The following is a 19,663-nucleotide window of genomic DNA, read 5'->3' as shown; positions in this document are numbered from 1 at the left end:
GAAAAATTGAAGCTATGAGAATTGATTTGGTGATCAACAGTAATGTGCCTTAGTGTTTAAGCTGAAATACAGAATGATTGGTTTATTATTTTAATAAATGCTTTTTACTTAACATGCAGTATTCCAGCCAAAATGGAACTTTTCATTTTTTATGAAAAAAAATGGTGGTTTTAGGGATTATTAAGGTATGCAGAAGAGTTTATGTTTTAAAATTTTTGAGTGTATTTTTTTTTCTTCTAAAGGTGTGAGTGATGTAGACTATAGTCTGTATCCAGATAGAGAACTACAGAGTCAGTGGCTGCGTGCTTACCTTGAAGCCTACAAAGAATTTAAGGGCTTTGGGACTGAAGTTACTGAAAAGGAGGTAGAAATACTCTTCATTCAAGTCAATCAGTTTGCATTGGTAAGTTTAAATGTACACAATTAATGAAAGGTTCTTACTGTAATTGAAAATGCTTCCAAATTTTCGTCATCTTAGACAATTTCCTATTTTAAGTTTTGTGAATTTTTGTTCAAAATAATGTAAATACATGACCATTTACAGTATGCATTACCCCATTGCATTGGTTTTAAGGACAAAAATTTTGTTTCATTTCCTGCTATATCCCCATCCCCTAGAACAATGCCTGGCCATATGATAGGTACTCAGTAATTATTTGTTTAATGAGTAGATTCTTATCAGGGTTAAGATTGATGCATAAAACAATTTCTTAGTCTATTCCTTTCTTTACATCAAAGTAAAATTTTACAGGAGAGGAGCTTTTCCACAACACATTTTATGGTTAGATCTTATGTGATAAAAGTAGGTTGGAAGAACCTGTAGGATTATGTTTTTTATGACTTATCCAGTGTTTTGTCTTCTTGACCTTCATTTGATAAGCAGTTATTTCCAGCTTTATTGGTGTCTTAAAGCTTTATTATTAAGACCTACTTCTCTTTACATGCATTTATATTTTTAAAATTAGCTCATTATCTTTTGAGAATAGTATGATACATTAGAATGATCTTTCAACTAAGGTGTTAGATAATTAAATGGAATAATAAGCCAAAGCTATTTTAGCTGCTGCTTTTTAGTTTTAATATAATTTTGTATAGTTGACATGGGAAATATTTGTTGTGTTGTCTCTACAGATAGACCCTAGTGGTATACAGGTATACCATTTTTATAGTCTTAAAAGTACCATATGCCTAGAGTTACTCAGAATACATCCCAAGTAAGAAGGTGTCCTGAAATGTTCCTTTACCTGCTGTTCTTCTATCTAGTTTCAGTACAGTTACTGGTTCAATTAATGACATGCTCTACAGCTGGTCCTAGGATGCCTGCTTTTCTATTTATTGTATTTAAGCATGATCTTAGAGAATGTAGGGTTTTCTTTCTCATTAGGTGATTTAATGAATTTCAGAATCAACCTAATATTCCATTTATGCATTGAATTAGTTAATTTCCAGGTAGAGTACACATAGCTCATCAATTCTTAACCCACTGTTTGCTATTAGAAAGCTGATTTGGATTTCCTTGCAAACTTTTGATGACATTTAAGATTTTTGGGGAATACTGTGACTGTATCTGTACATGGCATTGAAAAATACCTTTGCTTCTGATTTGATCAATTGTTTATAAATATTCATCAATCAGATACTAAGTACTTACTGTTATTCTAGGTCAGTAGATTGGAAGAATAAAAAAAATGCATTCTTTCAAAATGCTTATACTTTAGAAGGCCAAATAAGATGTACAGAATAACTCTTTTGGTGGTAAAAGTTAACACTCATTTCTTTTGAAATTGATTTTATTTTAATATTTACTTTTATTTTTATTTTGAGACAGTCTTTGCTTTGTCATCCAGGCCTGGAGTATAGTGATGTGATCACAGCTCATTGCAGCCTCAACCTCCCGGGCTTAAGCAGTCCTCCCACTTGAGCCTTCCGAGTAGCAAGCGCCACCATGCCTGGCTAATTTTTAAATTTTTTTGTGGAGATGAGGTCTCTCTATATTGCCCAGGCTGGTCTTGAACTCCTGGGCCTAAGTGATTCTTCCTGGCTCAGCCTCCCAAAGTGCTGGGAATTTATAGGTATGAGCCATCATGCCAGACCTATTTTTTATTAGATACAAGGTCTTGCTCTGTCACGCAGGCTGGAATGCAGTGGTACGATCATAGCTCACTGCAGCCTCAAACTCCTGAGCACAAGGGGTTCTCCCAACTCAGCCTCCCAAGTAGCTAGGACTACAGGCGCATGCCACCATGCCTGGCTGATTTTTTAAAACTTTTTGGAGAGACAAGGTCTTGCTATGTTGCTCAGGCTGGTCTTGAACTCCTGGCCTCAAGCAGTTCTCCAGCCTCAGCCTCCCAGGGTATTGGGACTACAGGCATAAGCCCTATACCCAGACATAACACCCGTTTTGCTGTAAAATTATTGGTAAATTGGAATTAGAAGGAAACTTACTTACTCTGATTTAAAATGAAAAAGAATATCTTCATGAAATGAACAACAGATATATTAATAAATGTCATACATTCAGTAGAAGGTCTGATTAAAAAAAGATAAAGGACAATTGATAGACATAAAACTTCAGTGCCTTTTTAATAACATTTCTGAATAATTTAATATGTCCTCTGAACTTATGTATATGTCCTTAGTACATATATGTCCTTAGTATATGTCCTTAGTACATATACTAAGTTTTTCCATAGGGCATATAGTAAGTGTTATACTCTGAGATTCTGATACCAATTTCTAGTTCTTCCTCATTAAGAAACATTAAAAGCCCTTTATTTATTTCAATTAAAAATTTTTTTTATTATTATACTTTAAGTTCTGGGGTACATGTGCAGAACCTGCAGGTTTGTTACATAGGTATACATGTGCCATGGTGGTTTGCTGCACCCATCAACCTGTCATGCACATTAGGTATTTCTTCTAATGCTGTCCCTTCCCTAGCGCCCTACCCACTGACAGGCCCTGGTGTGTGATGTTCCCCTCCCTGTGTCCATGTGCTCTCATTATTCACCTCCCACTTATGAGTGAGAAAATGTGGTGTTTGGTTTTCTGTCCTGTGTTAGTTTGCTGAGAATGATGGTTTCCAGCTTCATCCATGTTCCTGCAAAGGACATGAACTCATCATTTTTGATGGCTGTTTAGTATTCCATGGTGTATATGTGCCACATTTTCTTTATCCAGTCTATCATTGATGGTCATTTGGGTTGGTTCCAGGTCTTTGCTATTGTGAATAGTGCCTCAGTAAACATACGTGTGCATGTGTCTTTATAGTAGAATGTTTTATAATCCTTTGGGTATATACCCAGTAATGGGATTCCTGGGTCAAATGGTATTTCTGGTTGTGGATTCTTGAGGAATTGCCACACTGTCTTCCACAATGGTTGAACTAATTTACACTCCCACCAAGAGTGTAAAAGCATTTCTGTTTCTCCACATCCTCTCCGGCATCTATTGTTTCCCGACTTTTTAATGATCACCATTCTAACTGGCGTGAAATGGTATCTATCTCATTGTGGTTTTGATTTGCATTTCTCTAATGACCAGTGATGATGAGCTTTTTTTCATATGTTTGTTGACCGTATAAATGTCTTCTTTTGAGAAGTGTCTGTTCATATCCTTTGCCTACGTTTTGATGAGTTTTTTTTTTCTTGTAAATTTGTTTAAGTTTTTTGTAGATTCTGGATATTAGCCCTTTGTCACATGGATGGATTGCAAAAATTTTCTCCCATTCTGTGGGTTGCCTGTTCACTTTGATGATAGTTTCTTTTGCTGTGCAGAAGCTCTTTAGTTTAATTAGATCCCATTTGTATACTTTGGCTTTGGTTGCCATTGCTTTTGGTGTTTGTAGTCATGAAGTCTTTGCCCATGCCTGTGTCCTGAATGGTATTGCCTAGGTTTTCTTCTAGGGTTTTTATAGTTTTAGGTCTTATGTTTAAGTCTTTAATCCATCTTGAGTTAATTTTTGTATGAGGTGTAAGGAAGGGGTCCAGTTTCAGTTTTCTGCATATGGCTAGCCAGTTTTCCCAACACCATTTATTAAAGAGGGAATTTTTTCCCCATTGCTTGTTTTTCTCAGATTTGTCAAAGATCAGATGGTTGTAGATGTGTGGTGTTATTTCTGAGACCTCTGTTCTGTTCCATTGATCTATATATCTGTTTTGGTACCAGTACCATGCTGTTTTGATTACTGTAGCCTTGTAGTATAGTTTGAAGTCAGGTAGCATGATGCCTCCAGCTTTGTTCTTTTTGCTTAGGATTGTCTTGGCTATGCAGGGTCTTTTGGTTCCATATGAAATTTAAAGTAGTTTTCTGTAATTCTGTGAAGAAAGTCAATGGAAGCTTGATGGGAATAGCATTGAATCTATAAATTACTTTGGGCAGTATTGCCATTTTCACAATATTTATTCTTCCTATCTATGAGCATGGAATGTTTTTCCATTTGTGTATGTCCTCTTATTTCCTTGATCAGTGGTTTGTAGTTCTCCTTGAAGAGGTCTTTCACATCCCTTGTACGTTGTATTCCTGGGCATTCAATTCTCTTCGCAGCAATTGTGAATGGGAGTTCACTCATGATTTGGCTCTCTGTTTGTCTGTTATTGGTGTATAGGAATGCTTGTGATTTTTGTAAATTGATTTTTTTTTCCTGATACTTTGCTGAAGTTGCTTTTCAGCTTAAGGAGATTTTGAAAAGCCCTTTATTTATCAAGTCAGTTTTTGTTTCGATTCCTGTTCTTATTTTATCAGAATTTTGCTGATCGTCTGTTGTGTGCTTTTCCTGCCCTTCTGGGATGTCACAACTTTCTTGCATCAGGGCCTCTGTTGCTATCTTCTTTTGATATATCTTCTTTTCTTTTTCAAGACTTTCTATAGCTTCTTTTTAGCTAGCCGTTTACCTTCCTCTCTTACCAACTCTTAATTTCCTCCGACTGTTTATTAAGTATGTGCCTCTCGCATCTCAAGCATTTGAATGAATCAATAATTGTGATTGCAATGTGAAATAAAAGGAAACCCTCAATCTTACTCCCTTATCCTTCATGCATTTCTCAGACACTGCAATCTGCCTTTTCCCTCACTGCTGTAAAAAGAAAATCAGGTAAGGCTTACCAATCATGACATAATTGCCAAGTCCGATGTAAATTTTTCAGTCCTTATCTTACTTGATCTGTCAGTAGCATTTGACAGTATTTACCATTGATTAAAAAAATGTTCTCTTGTTGACTTTTGTGATAGTTTTCTGTATGGTGAAAATAAGGAAATTATCAAAGTCTGGTTTCATGAATTACACACTTTATTGCCATACAAAGATAATTTTTCCCCCTTAGGTTCACAATGCTTAAAGAGAGGAAGAACAACCTGAACAAATCTCACAGGGAGTATACTCAATAGATGAGGTACATTAACTATATAATGAGTGAGTTCCAAATTGTTAAAAGTCTAGTCCAATTCGGATGAAAGCAGGAGAGGATTGAGCTTTTTACGATTAGTTTCTCGGGCTTGACCAACATAGGAGAGATCCATGAAGACACTTGAAGTTCCTGGACACAAGAAGTTGAACGTTAGTGTTGTCATGGCAAGACTTCAAAGCTCCAAGGCCTGTAGAGGCCTGAACTCTGCTTTTGGAGAAGTAACTGACAGAGTGTAGCCTGTCACAGACTAAGTGTTCAGAATGTCAAACTGTTATGTTTATATGTATTTTGAAGTCCACTAGTTAAGGTCAGTTACTCACATGGGGTCTGAGAAAGTATAATGTAACATTCCCAAGAGGAGAAGGAGTTCACCCCAAGTACTCACATATGGAGTTTGTATTGGCATTCTCCAGAGGGACAGAACTAATAGGATATATGTATAAGTGGAAGGAAGTTTATTAGGGAGAATTGGCTCACCTGATCACAAGTTGAAGTCTCACAGTAGGCCGTCTGCACACTGAGGAAGAAAGAAGCCAGTAGTGGCGCAGTACAAGTTTGAAAGTCTCAAAACCAGAAGAGCCGACAGTGCTGCCTTCAGTCTGTGGCCAAAGGCCCAAGAGCCCCCTGGCAAACCACTGGCGTAAGTCCAAGTGTCCAAATGCTGAAGAACTTGGATTCTGAAGTCCAAGGGCAGGAGGAAGCATCCAACATGGGGAAAAAGAAGGAAGCCAGAAAACCCAGCAAGCAAAGTTATCCTACCTTCTTCTGCCTGCTTTGTTTTTGCCATGCTGGCAGCCAATTGGATGATACCAGCCGACATTGAGGGTGGGTCTTCCTCTCCCAGTCCACAGACTCAAATGTCAGTCTCCTCTGGCAACACCCTCACAGACACACCCAGAAACAATACTTTCCTAGCCAACTAGGCAACCCTCGATCCCATCAAGTTGACACCTAACATTAACCGTCATAGGGTCCGATAAGACTTCGCATTCTCCTAGGGAGTGGGAGTAGTTGCATTTTACATATGCGATCTGATAGTTCTCATATTCGTGTTTTTTGTTCTTGGTTTTTTGTTTTTTGTTTTTGATATGGAGTCTCACTCTATCGCCCAGCCTTGAGTGCAGTGGCGCAATCTTGGCTCACTGCAACCTCTGCCTCCTGGATTCAAGCAGTTCTCTGGCCTCAGTAGCTAGGAGTACAGGCGTTTGCCGCCACACCCAGCTAATTTTTGTATTTTTGGTAAAGACGGGGTTTCACCATATCGGCTAGGCTGGTTTCGAACTCCTGACCTCAAATGATCCACCCACCTCGGCCTCCCCGAGTGTTGGGATTACAGGTGTGAGCCACCTCACCTGGCCATATTCTTGAAGGGTGGAGGAATAATACATCATTTTAAAGCTGTGTGACAAATTCTCTTTTTGTACTGTCTTGCTCAGTCTCTTAATCTGGCTCCTCTTTCCTCCTCTTCTCCCAGCCCTCTTAAATGTTAACAGGATTCCCTAGTGTTCTGATTTGGCTCTACCCCTTCCAAGTTCTGTTCTTGGTTCCTAAAATGTTCTTGATTTCAGCACCTTCTCCTTTTATTTTTGACCTTTGATTGAGGACTGAATCTCTTGCCAACATTAGCCTTTACTGGTCTCTTTGCCTTTAGTTTTTTTTGTTGTTGTTTTGCTTTTCCTGTCTTTAATTTATTCTGTATATTAAAAATGATCCTTTCTAGTAATTAGAATTTAATTAATTAGATTGTGTCACTTTTCTATTTTATGGCTCCCTGTGACCTACAGAATGAAATCCAAATGACAGCATCTGCAAACTCTTATTTCCCACTACTTCACACGTCCTACTTCTGCTCTAGCAGAGTCATTTTGTGCTGGCATACTCCATGATGTTTCATGTCTGTGTACTTAGAAGCTTATTCCTTCTACCTGGAATGCCTTTTTCCCTGCATCTCTTGGCAGATTTCTCTTATTCCTTATGGATGTGTCTTAAGTGCTGTTTCCTCCTTAGATAGTTTATGAAGCTGCTTTGATAAAAAGAAAAGCAGGTCTGAATGATAAGATCAGGGTATACATGTTTTGAAATAGTATAAATGGTTAGTAAATGTTGATTGCTGAGGCCATGATACAGACTTCTAAAGATTATAAGATTTCACTTGTCATTGATTGTTTAATGTTGAGATGGTGGCAAACAAAAGTAGGCATATGCGTTATAAAACCAAACAGAGTATACGTAATGGCTTTGTGGAGCTTTTCTCCCCCCCCCCCCCCCATTATATGCACACTGGGGATTTATTTTAGTTATTTATTTACCATATAAAGCTTTGAATATTTCTTTGCAACAGGGGTAAGTAGTCTAGAAATTAAAATACCCTTTAACAGAGAGACTTACATATCCATAACTTCCAAATGTGAAAGAGATAGTATAGTTACAGAATTTATTATTTTTTTGGATGTACTTGTATTTTGGGGGGATGCAAATGATGAATGGGCTGTTTTCTGCCTTTGTTTCTCATCCATTTAGAATCTACTGTTATATATTAATTTATCACTTTTCCCCCTATAAAAATGGTTGCCTACACAAATGAGATTTCAGTGAGGTTTTATGGATAATGCTTCTCTAGTGTAGAATCATTTAGTTAATTTATATAAGTATATGAATAAAAACTGATTGAGAAATATAATTACCATCTCTGCTTGACAATGGTGAGAAGAGCTAAGTTGGTATGTTTTTAAAATGCAGAATGACTCTTGATTTCTCAGTCTTTTCCACTACAGAGCAAATTTAGTAGGAAGAAGAGATTAGGATACCATCTATAGGTGATTTTATATCAGCGTAAAATATGCAAGGCAATTTAGACTAGTGGTTCTCAAATTTTTCAATCTTAGGACCCCTTCATACTTAAAATGTTTTTGAAGACCTCTACAAGCTTTTGTTTTTGTGAAATAATTAACAGTATTTACCATATTAGAAGTCAGAATTCAAACATTTAAGTATATATATATATTTAAAATAAACTCATTACATTAACGCAAATGCCATAAATAGAATAACTATTTTTCAAAACAAAAAACAATTTAGTGAGAAGAATGGCATTATTTTACACTTCTGCAAATTTCTTTAATGTCTGGTTTAATGGAATACAGCAGGATTCCTGTGTCTGCTTCTGCATTACATCTTTTGTGATGGATTGTTTCATTTCAAGTATATGATAAAAAGTTTCACACATGCATGTTGGAAAAGAGGAGTATTTTGCCTTTTCAGATAATTATGGATATTCTTTTTTGATACTAGACCAAAGCTCAACAAGTGATAGTTTCTTAAAGGTTAGTTGCCATGAATAATGTGAATGTATCAATTAACTTTTTACTCTATTACATTAAAATCTACTGGTTTATCTTGCAGATTGAATGATTCTTTTACCTGTATGTGATTTTGTAATTTTAACTTATTAGTTATTTGGAAAATAATTGATTCTTTGAGTTGTATAGATCTTCCAAATGTTGACACATCTCATTATAAGATAGCTAAAGATCACATATGTTGATATCACCACCAGTGTCATCAGAAAAACTTATAGTACTATATTGAGAAGCTGTTAAGCTCACAGAATCACATAAAACTTTTCTCATGTTCTAATTTTAGGGTGAAAACTTGAATTTTATCATTGGCAACAAATATTGTCAGTTATTTTCACTGAAATGACAAGTTATCTTTTTTATAGTTGAGAAAATGTCTGCCAAATACCCAAGTCTGATAACTCTAGTTTGATAACTCTAGTTTGTATATTAGTCATTTTTTTCAAGTAAAAATTGTGTCCCATTAAAAATGTGCAAATTCAACTCAAAAGTCAGTTACCTAAGTGTTTTTCCTGAGACATCCATTGTACTTTGGATATGCAGTAGACATGCTTTATATGTACTGCCTATCTCCTCTCACAGAATACTAGAGCATGTACTCCAGGGTAGAGATTTAATAAAATTAATAGTTTTAATGGCTTCACAAAGGACATTCTTTAGTGACATTGGCTTTTTACTGTTATTGTGTGATGGTGAAGAATAAGACTATTACACTAGTGTGATTTGCTACCACTGCCTTGACTTAAGGTAACAGTAGTTTCACCCTCACTGCTTTTGGTGCAAATGTTAACATAGTCAAAAAGGCAAGTAACATATCAGTATAATTATGAAAGTAATTTTGGGCCTCCGAAACCTCCCATGGGTTCATCGACCACTTTAAGAACCTCTGATGTAGACTTTGAAAAGAAGGAAGTCCTCTAATTTCATAATTTCATTTCTCAATACCTGATGTACTTTTTTAGATAGAAGATAACAGTAGTTTCACCCTCACTGCTTTTGAACCATTGGTGCAAATGTTAACATAGTCAAAAAGGCAAGTAACATATCAGTATAATTATGAAAGTAATTTTGGGCCTCCGAAACCTCCCATGGGTTCATCGACCACTTTAAGAACCTCTGATGTAGACTTTGAAAAGAAGGAAGTCCTCTAATTTCATAATTTCATTTCTCAATACCTGATATACTTTTTTAGATAGAAGACCATTTTTGAAAATCTTTATCATTTTTAATCATTCTGGTTTCATATAGTAAGAATAGCTAGCATTCTATTGAATATTTGTTATATGCCAGCTATAGGTACTATTATGACCTACATTTTACAGATGAGGAAATAAACGCACCACGTTAAGTGCTTAAAGCCACACGCCAGAGCCCAGCTTGTTTTTTTAACTTTTATGCTTCATGTGCAAGTGACTTTAGTTGTTTAGTCTTCGCTACATTGTTTATTCTTTTCTATCTCTATATCAGGAAAGAAATTATATTCCTGTGCTTTTTTTTTTTTTTTTTTAAGAGACAGGGTCTCACTGTGTTGCCCAAGCTGGAGTGCAGTGGCATGCTCCTCACTGCAGCCTTGAACTCCTGAGCTCTAGTGATCACCAGCCTCCTGAATAGCTGAATAGTTAGTGGTATTTTTTTGAGGAAGCCAAAAACAAAGTGCAGAGTGCTTTTTAAATAGAGATCTTTAGGTTGAAAAAATTTTTTTTACATGTATTATTTCCTTTAGTCTTTAAAACAATCCTGTGTAGAATACAGAATGGCTAATATTCCCATCTCGTAAATGATAGATGTGACACTAAAGTTTGTGACTTATTAAAGGTTGCAAAGGTACTCAGAGATAGAGCCTGGACTGGAACCTCTACATCTTGTAATTCAAATTAAGAATTCTTTTTGGTATACTGTGCTGCTTGGTATTTTTAAATACCAAGGTCATGGCTGTTGAATAGTTTTTTGTTAGAGCCCCTTTGTTACTGTTGCTGTAATGAATTTAGCTGAAACAAAAACCTTGTCTTTAATACTGTTTCTACTTAGAATATTTCTAGTTAGAATATAGTATTTCTTGGGAAGTGAAATCTTGTTCAGATTTTAAAATATTACTCTGTTTAACTGAAAATAGATTGTAAAGCACACATAATTATTTTACAGTTACTAATTACATGCTAATTTCCCTGTAAGTCCAGAACCCATATTTTTCCTGACATAAGTTGTGTTACTTTATGTTGTGGTCTGTTATGCAGAATTAAGCCAATAAGATCATTTTCAGATGTTTGTCACCCCTAGAACATTTTTCACATTTAAATATATTTATTGCTTGTGAGATTTGGATTTTCTTTTGTGTTTATATTTGTATGTCAAGAAACAAAGGCCTTTGATATAATAATGTGTAAGCCTGTTAGCAATTATAACCATTAAAAACACTAACATCTGTCAGTGCTGATGGTAAACTTTGCTTTATAAAAAAGCACATCACAGGAACTGGCCTCTATTTTTCAAGTGATTATAATTTACCATAATCTCCTTTGGTGTTGATGAAAGTGATCTGTAGCCATCTAGTGGGTGTAGACGTCAGTAGGATCTAGGTTTTAGACGCTTTATATAAAAAGAACAGCAAGAAAGTGTGGTGCATGGAGTTGATTTAGAGGATAGAATTAGCAATTCATATGTGTTTTGCAGAGAAATTCATTATCATAATTTTTGATTTTTCTTTCCTTCTTTTAAGGCTTCTCATTTCTTTTGGGGATTGTGGGCTTTGATTCAAGCCAAATACTCCACTATTGAGTTTGATTTCCTTGGGTAAGTTAAATTTTATTATATGATTACATTGGTCTCTGCTTTGGTTTGGATTAACATTAAGAATTCACAGGGAATATTGTAGTTATTTGCAATCAGTTATAAAAGTTGTATACACTTAGTAATTGGTCTGTGAAGAAATTGCTATAAGCTGTTAAGTGCTCACAGGATTAGAAAAGTGTCCAGTAGGTGGTGCAATAAACTAAAAATATGTCCTTTGAAAATCTTAAACTTTAAGAAAACCAGCTTAGAGGACTGAGTGAAAATAAGGGAAGGACCAAGTTTTTCAGCTTTGACTAATTTTTTTGTTGTTCTCTTTTCTCACTAGGTATGCAATTGTTCGTTTTAACCAGTACTTTAAAATGAAGCCTGAGGTTACTGCATTAAAAGTGCCTGAGTAAAGAAGAGATTTAATTATTCTCCAGTAGCTGAGCAATGCTTGTGAATCTTTTCTTAAGAAATCCCAAAAAGCCAATATTAGTTAAAATTCTGTTATTTAATTTGGTTATCTTGCTTTATAAATTATGCCTCTAAACAATCAAATCTATTTTTGAAATAGACTGAATGATGTCAAGAAATATACCTACTGCTATCCGTATGTGGTGGATTAGAAATGTGTTAAATCTGCAAAAGGTATAAAGATGTCAGTTTAAGCATTTCTTTGATAATTTAACCTATGTTGTATGTGAATTATTTATTATAAACTTAGCACGATTCTGTGACTGTTTTTCTGTTTCATGTTTGTTGAGTGTAAGCAATGAAAATGTCCCAAGTAAGTTTTTTAAGTTTTACTTTAATAAGATTAATTTCAGTAAACATTCTAGTTGTTCAGTGTAACCTTTTTATCTTGATGCATTGTAAGTAAAATGAATCATTTACTCTTGAAATGCCAGTCATTGACTGATGTAGATAATTTAGGATTTTCATATAAAAATATCTGTTTAGGAAGGTGAAATACATTCACTGTCTCTGTTGGTGGTACATCTTGTTGAATTCAATATTAGAAAGTATTTCTTTTTGGGGTAATATAACTTAGAATTCAATCCCTGTTTCTCTATGTAGTCTGGCAGTATAAATATAAATATTTACCATATAATCTTGGAATAAGTATTAGTTAATGTTACCAAAATCTGTATTAAATAATGTTTTCAAATGCTAAATATGGTCAAGTTACTATTTTCAGTTTTAAAAATTTTATAGTATCAAATTGTTTCTAACCAAAAATTTCCTTTTACTTCTAGAGATGCTTTATGTTTTTGATTATTAAATAGTCACTAGTATTGCTAATTTTTGAAACAAATACACAAAATTTATCATATGTAGAAATAAGAAAATATTGTTTAGGTTAATTATTTTTTACCTATCCAGAGTCATTCCTTACATTTCAGTTTCATGTTTCATTCCTTACATTTTAGTTTCATGTTTTAGTTTGATTCTATGTTTTTAGACTGATAGCAAATAATTACTTGATACATGTAAGTTCAGCGTTATATGTTGAAGCAGTTATATAATTAAATAAGGAACACTTAGGGCATTGATCTTGTACACTTAAAATCTGACAAATGACAAAATGTGAATTAAGCATAAATAGTCATGGCAGGAGGGCTTTTGTTTATTTCTCTTGTTTTTGTTTAACTGTATTTTTAATTTTGTCTGGTGGTAAGAGGGAGGTAATTATTGTATGGAAAGAAGTTAGATCTTTCAGATAGATAAATAGGCTTCAGGTTTTGAAGTCTGCTCTGTGTAGTTGAACAGTCATGGTTAACTTTACTTAGAAAATTAGTCTGACAAGCTTTGCACTTCGGTCACATAAGTGCCCATGTACAAAGTTGGCTTACTGGATCTGCATATTCAAAATATGCAACTACAAATTTATCCTCTGAGAAATCTTCTGAGGAGTCTAATGTATTCCAAATGACTTAATATTCTCAGACAAATGCTTTAAAATACTTGGATTATCTCAAGATTTTTGAAGCTAATAAAGTAAATAGAAACGCAGGCCATTTTAAATGGTAAATTCTAGTTACATAAATATAATCTTAAAATATGTTTGTATCTGTAACAGTGTTAGACCAGATTTGGTTTCTACCTCCCCAATGTTATAAATGTTCACTTTTGTTTTTATAAACCATATTACTGTAAGATCAATAGAACTTTGCCTAGTTAAGTGAATGGAACCAATTAAACAACTAGTAGCTTTTTATAATGTTAGTGTGAACTTGAAAAATTGTTTTTGGTGGAATTTTTGTCTATGGTTAGAACATTTTCATAAAACAGATAAAGAATGTGTAATACTCTTAATTTTTTTTTTTTTTTTTTTTTTGCTTTCTGCCTTCTAAAGTGCAACAGTATATATCTTGTAGAACTGTGGGAGGAGAGAAGATAAGTTTTCTACCTTACTCCATATTCTTACTTCAAACTATTTTGAATAGAGGTTCACTGAGCCATTGCTGATAGACTGTGCATAGCTACTAGCTGTCACACTATTGTAGGTTTTTTGGAGAGATTCATAGGGAAGTGAATGTAACCAGGAATAAAGGCTCTCACTTTAGCTCTGGGAATATGCAGTGGATCTTGGGAACAAAATAAGATATTTAATCTATTTTCCCCATTCTGGCTAGATTTTGGTTGTTGTGATGCTCCTACTTCCTGTATAGGTTTTTGGGATCGTGGTGCAGGCTAGTAATAGGATTCAGAATTGCTTCCCTTTTATATTGACCATGTAAGGGATTCTAAAGGAGGGTAAATCTCAAAGTGCTCTGAAATCGTCCCTCTAAAATCTGTCCTGTGGTGTGCTAAGATGTCTGTTGCCTTTTTATGTTAAGCTAAGGAACTTGAATGCCTTACCTAATAACTCAACTAGTAGTAAGCTCATTTTGTAAATATGAAAATGGCTGTAAGAAGTGGCATTCATGTATATTCAATGTTAGTCAATAGACCATAGTGGCCTGGATGCTTTAACAAGCCAAATTCCGCAATTTTTTTTCCTTTTTTCCCCCTTCATACTTGTATGATCTCACCTGACCAGTGATTTCTTTTCCTCCTAACCCCATGCTACCACCATTTTCTGGAAATCAAAGAGATGTGGTAGTAAATCATACAGTACACACGATCATCTGAGATCAATGTGAGCACAAAACTCATCAAGTAGGTCTGCCTGGAATGTATATAAAAAATGTAAATAAAAATTTGTAAATTAGTGTGAATTGTATCTTGCATATGAGACTGTGTATTGTTTTGCATTCTCTTCCCTTTTGTAGAAATTTTTCTGTAAGGAAATGATTCAGCTTGTTGGTTTTAGAGTAAAAATAGCCAACAGTTGTGGCTATACAGTGAGATCACAGGAACTGGAAATAGGGTTTGTCGGCTTTGGTTAATGTCAGTACTCATTTATTTAGCCTCTCAGTGCTTAATAAGACTTTTCTTTATTTTTTAGTTAGCTGTTAGGTTTTGTGAGGTTAGATTCCTGGAAGCAGTGAATTTATACACTGTTATATTAATAGAGCTCCGTTCTTTGAGTCATGATTCCAAGCTAAAGGAAATTAAAAACGTAATTTAATAATTTCCTATTTTTAGGGTTGTTAATTTTTTTCTACAAAAAAACCTTGAAATTTTAGATATCCCAATGTGAATCTAAGTTCCATATATACAGAAATTAGACAAATAATAAGTCTTTAGTTCAACTTAAGCATATCTCAAATGACTTCTTTAAATTTAAAGTTGATCATGATAGGATCATAAAAGAGAGAAAAGACAAGTAATCTTGTAATGACAATTATTTCCATTTTTGCTGAACTAAAAATATTTAACTTCATAAATATATGTTACTACAGCTTCCAGATTTAAAGAAAAAAAGTTTCCCCCACTCTCAATTAAAAGTTAGAACCCTCCACTTTTAAAATTATACAAATATTTCTTTTTTACATTACGCAGAAGCCTTCTGTACCATTTTACGAATTTCTGTCTTCATAATATAAGTGAAAATACTGTCCTTTCAATTTTCTGCTTTAAATTGCTTTTAATAAGCATTCCAAAGTGATACAGACTGAAGCTTTTAATCAATCAGTCATTCAGTTGATAGACAAAGTTAGCGATGCTTTATGCTAGGAAACTTGTTGACAGTAACTTGTGCGACTTTATGCAGAAGACAAATGCTAGTAATTATTATGCACAGAGGAAAAATAATTTTAAGTATGTGGTAAAGCAGCTTCATCTTTCAAAATTGATTTGCTGTGGTTTTTCTTTAGTCCATTAGATTCCAGAATGTCCTTTTACTGGGAATTTAGTTATGTATTAAGATAACCTGTTTTCAGTTCTTTTTGAAAAGAAGACATTATTAGTTATATTGAACCACCTTATTTTAAAATTTTTAACTTTTATATACCACTTGTGTGATTCCAGTGTCATGTCTTGGGTTTGATGTCGTTGGACAGAAAAGTGTATCAATTATTTTAAATGAACTTTTCCCCATGTTTGAGGCTTAGTCTGTAAATGTATTGCTGTAACAGAAAATACTTGGGTATGCATTACTTGAATACTTGAAAACTGAAATTAATAAGATGTATTACATAATGAATTAGATTTTTCTGAACAGTTTTTACACTGAAAATCTTTATTTCTGGATTGCAATTTGAATTGGAATGAAGACCTGAATTATTTGGGTAGAAAAAATTATGATAGTGCTTATAAGAACTGTAAACTGTTTTAAACTCTTTTGTGTTTGACGCATCAAACTTCAAGTTTTTTGTAAGTTTCTCTCCTGAAATTTTCTTTCTCTTCTATACTTTATGCACTTACTATACTACTGATGTAATAAAAGAGCAGGGTTAAAAATATTGTATCTGTATTCATTGTGAATCCTGTAGCTTTTCTAGTTAACAAAAAATTGCTTTCTAAAATACTCTTAATCCCATTGTTTTGGTTAACATCTTACCCATTTGTTGTATTTCAAATGCCATTAATCATTTTAGTACAACACCTATGTTTATAAAAATTTGAAAACATTACATACTGTATTTGAAACTAATTAGTGAAGAGTAAGAAAAAAACTAGCCAACAGAATTGTAGGTGATGCATTAGTTAAATTTCAAAACTCATAATAAAGGAACTTTCAGAGATTGGTTGAAACCCAGTGGTATCCCTGTAAATTAGCTCCTGTGACTGGAAAAGACCCCAAAAAGGCAGTGGAGGAGATTAGTGTTTACTTGCTGTGGTTGTGGTGTGCTGCTACTTAATTATAGGTAGTGACACACTGAAATTCTTATTGTCCAATAATCTGAAGTAGTTTCCTGTATTTATCTGTACTAAATTGACTATAAATTGAGTCTGCAAAGAGGAAACTTTTTGACTGTACTGTATTTAGGAGCCTTTGTACAGCTTGGTCAAATCTCCATGATATGAAGTATTTGAGTTTTAAAATATACTGTTATTAAAAGGAAAAAGACATGGCCATTATTCCATGTGCTTAAATGATAATTTCCTTATTCAGTTTCAGAAGAAAAAAAATGAAATTGGGTAACTGTCATTGCGTTAGCTGTATGTTGAATTGGGAAATTGTGGCATAAAGCTTAAATTCGTGTTTATCAAATGTGAACCATAGTAGTATAATGCTGCTTTGTATATAATGTAAGTGCTACAAATAGTCTCAGCACTGAAAATGTATTGATACCTCTTAAATGAATGCAACTTTTGATGTAGGTGTTTTGATATGCCTCAGAAAATATCTGTCTGAGAATTTGTTAATCTGTTTGATAATGAAGATACTTCCTGTTTTCTTGTTTCATATTTTCATGTTCAAAATTTAAGTTTTACATTTTTACTACTGTTAATTTAAATAAAATTTGTTCTGTGGATAAAATGAGGTTGGCAGTGAAGAAAATTAAAAACAGCCTCATTCATGTAACTGGTTAAGTAAAAATACATTTTCACTATGTGTTCATAAACTTTTAATGAAGCTGTTTGTCTTTCAGTTCAAATATAAGTGATGTTTAGGCTTTATTTCTGTTAATAAGGCTTTTTACCATTGATTAAATGAAGGAATGTATCTTTTTGAAGAGATTTATATTCTGTAAATAAAAATTGGTTGTAACAATAAAGTTGAGTTCTAACTACAGTGTATTCATAAATTTTATTGTTACTTCAACTTATTTTTGAGGTTTTCCTTGTGAATATCTGCAAACACAAGACTTTCCAAAGTTAGTGTATAAATGTATATGTGGAGTGATTCTTTGAATTCTAGTTTTTTGTTTTCTGTTTTTTTAGTTTTATATACATTAAAAAGTTTTGAAAAAATGTTTACTTTTGGAAAAATTTGGTTGAGATGAGACTATGGAATATTACATAACTTATAAACATTTCTGTTTACCTAGTTTAAAAATTCATTATCATTCTAACTATTATGCTTTGTGTCTTCACTATTCTTTGGAACCAGAGTTGGGAAACATAGAGGAATAAAGACACTGTCTGAGACTTAGCATCTTATGGTCTAGGCAGGGATTATCCATTTAAACAACAAACTCTTAAAATTATCAGATAGTGTGATAGATGATCTCTGCCTTCAGGAAATGTTTATTTGCCATGAAGATCAGTTGTCCATAACAAAAATAGTCATTAATTTGTGTTTGTGTGTGTGGTTTTTGGTAGAATGTTTTCCAGTTTGGGTTTGTCTGAGATTTTCTGATGATTAGCTTGCAGTTATGTATCCCCAACTGGGAATAACATCAACAAGTTCCTCATCTCACAGATGATACCTTAACAAGTGATGTGTTCTTGTTAAGTATCACATGTGAGATGAGGAACTTGTTGATGTTGATTTTGATCACTTGGTTAAAGTATTGTTCTGTGTCTTCACTGTATATTTCCCCCTTGCAACAAATAGGCAGTCTGTGGGAAGGTGCTTTAGATTGAGTATTTTGTTCCCCTACAAACATCCCCTGTTTTCCTCCCCTGATTTAGCAATACTTGATGATTCTTACCCAATCCAGTCTTTACTACGATGATTGTAAAATGGTGTTTTAAAAATATTGCTATGTTCTCCTTTTCTCAACATTTTACTGAAAGGAATTGTCCTCTTATTGGCATTTATCTACCTACCTATCAATCATCTATCATCTGTTTGTATTTTAAGTATAGACTCGTAGATTTCTGTTTTATTCAGTGGATTATAATCTGCTATTAATACTATATTTATTCGTGTCATTGTTAAAATTGTCTGAGATTGGTCTTGAGGGAGCCCCTCAAATCTGGTTCCTTTTGCTATGTTCTCAACATGTTTTGAGCGCTTACTTCCTGGCAAAAGAAGACATTCTAGACTCATCTTGTACCTTTTCTGCCTCAGCCCTGGAATCAGCCATTTCTCCAAAGAACCTAGAGGTTCCATTTAGGAGGAATGGTGTTTAGAAACTAAGATCTGAGAACTTGGTGTGCTTATTGGCTCCTGAGATATTACTGATCCATCCTAGGTTCTTTTGGCTGGCAGAGCAAGAAAGCACGCACACACACATTTATATACAAATCTCTTTTTTAGAGATTGTGAGTTCATACTGTTACCTCCAATTTCTACACTTGATCTTAGCCAACAGGCCAAGTTGTACCTCCAGCTTCTAACTAGAATTTTTCCTTGCCTCTCTCATTCATATTTGTTTCTCCCTTTACCCACTATGATTACATTTGTGTGTGTTTTTAAGAATTCCACATAATTGATGTGCTTGTTTAGAATGTGTCATATTGTGTCCGAAATTGGTGGGTTCTTGGTCTCACTGACTTCAAGAATGAAGCCACGCACCTTCGCGGTGAGTGTTACAGTTCTTAAAGATGGTGTGTCCGGAGTTTGTTCCTTCTGATGTTCAGACGTGTTTGGAGTTCCTTCCTTCTGGTGAGTTCCTGGTCTCACCAGCTTCAGGAGTGAAGCAGCAGACCTTCCTGATGAGTGTCACAGCTCATAAATGCAGTGCATACCCAAAGAGTGAGCAGCAGCAAGATTTATTGCAAAGAGTGAAAGAACAAACCTTCCACAGTGTGGAAGGAGACCCAAGGGGGTTGTGGTTGCTGGCTCAGGCAGCCTGCTTTTATTCCCTTATCTGACTCCACCCACATCCTGCCGACTGGTCCATTTTA

At 34.3% G+C, this 19,663-nt stretch overlaps 1 protein-coding gene across 1 annotated transcript in view; it reads left to right on the top strand.

The window, feature by feature from the left end:
- Positions 1 to 17,660, top strand: part of ETNK1 (ethanolamine kinase 1) — a 65,725-nt gene extending 48,065 nt beyond the window's left edge. Inside the window, exons 6-8 of the mRNA XM_004052863.5 lie at positions 243 to 403; positions 11,478 to 11,551; positions 11,877 to 17,660. Of these exons, the coding sequence (XP_004052911.2) occupies positions 243 to 403; positions 11,478 to 11,551; positions 11,877 to 11,949 (308 nt within the window). The 3' untranslated portion in view covers positions 11,950 to 17,660. The remainder of the gene's footprint in view (positions 1 to 242; positions 404 to 11,477; positions 11,552 to 11,876) is intronic.
- Positions 17,661 to 19,663: the final 2,003 nt, after the last annotated feature.

This window comes from Gorilla gorilla, chromosome 10 (assembly GCF_029281585.2).
Source record: "Gorilla gorilla gorilla isolate KB3781 chromosome 10, NHGRI_mGorGor1-v2.1_pri, whole genome shotgun sequence".
Classification (NCBI taxonomy): domain Eukaryota; kingdom Metazoa; phylum Chordata; class Mammalia; order Primates; family Hominidae; genus Gorilla; species Gorilla gorilla.
The sequence above is the reverse complement of the archived record's forward strand: the minus strand, read 5'-3'. Positions and strand labels throughout refer to the sequence as shown.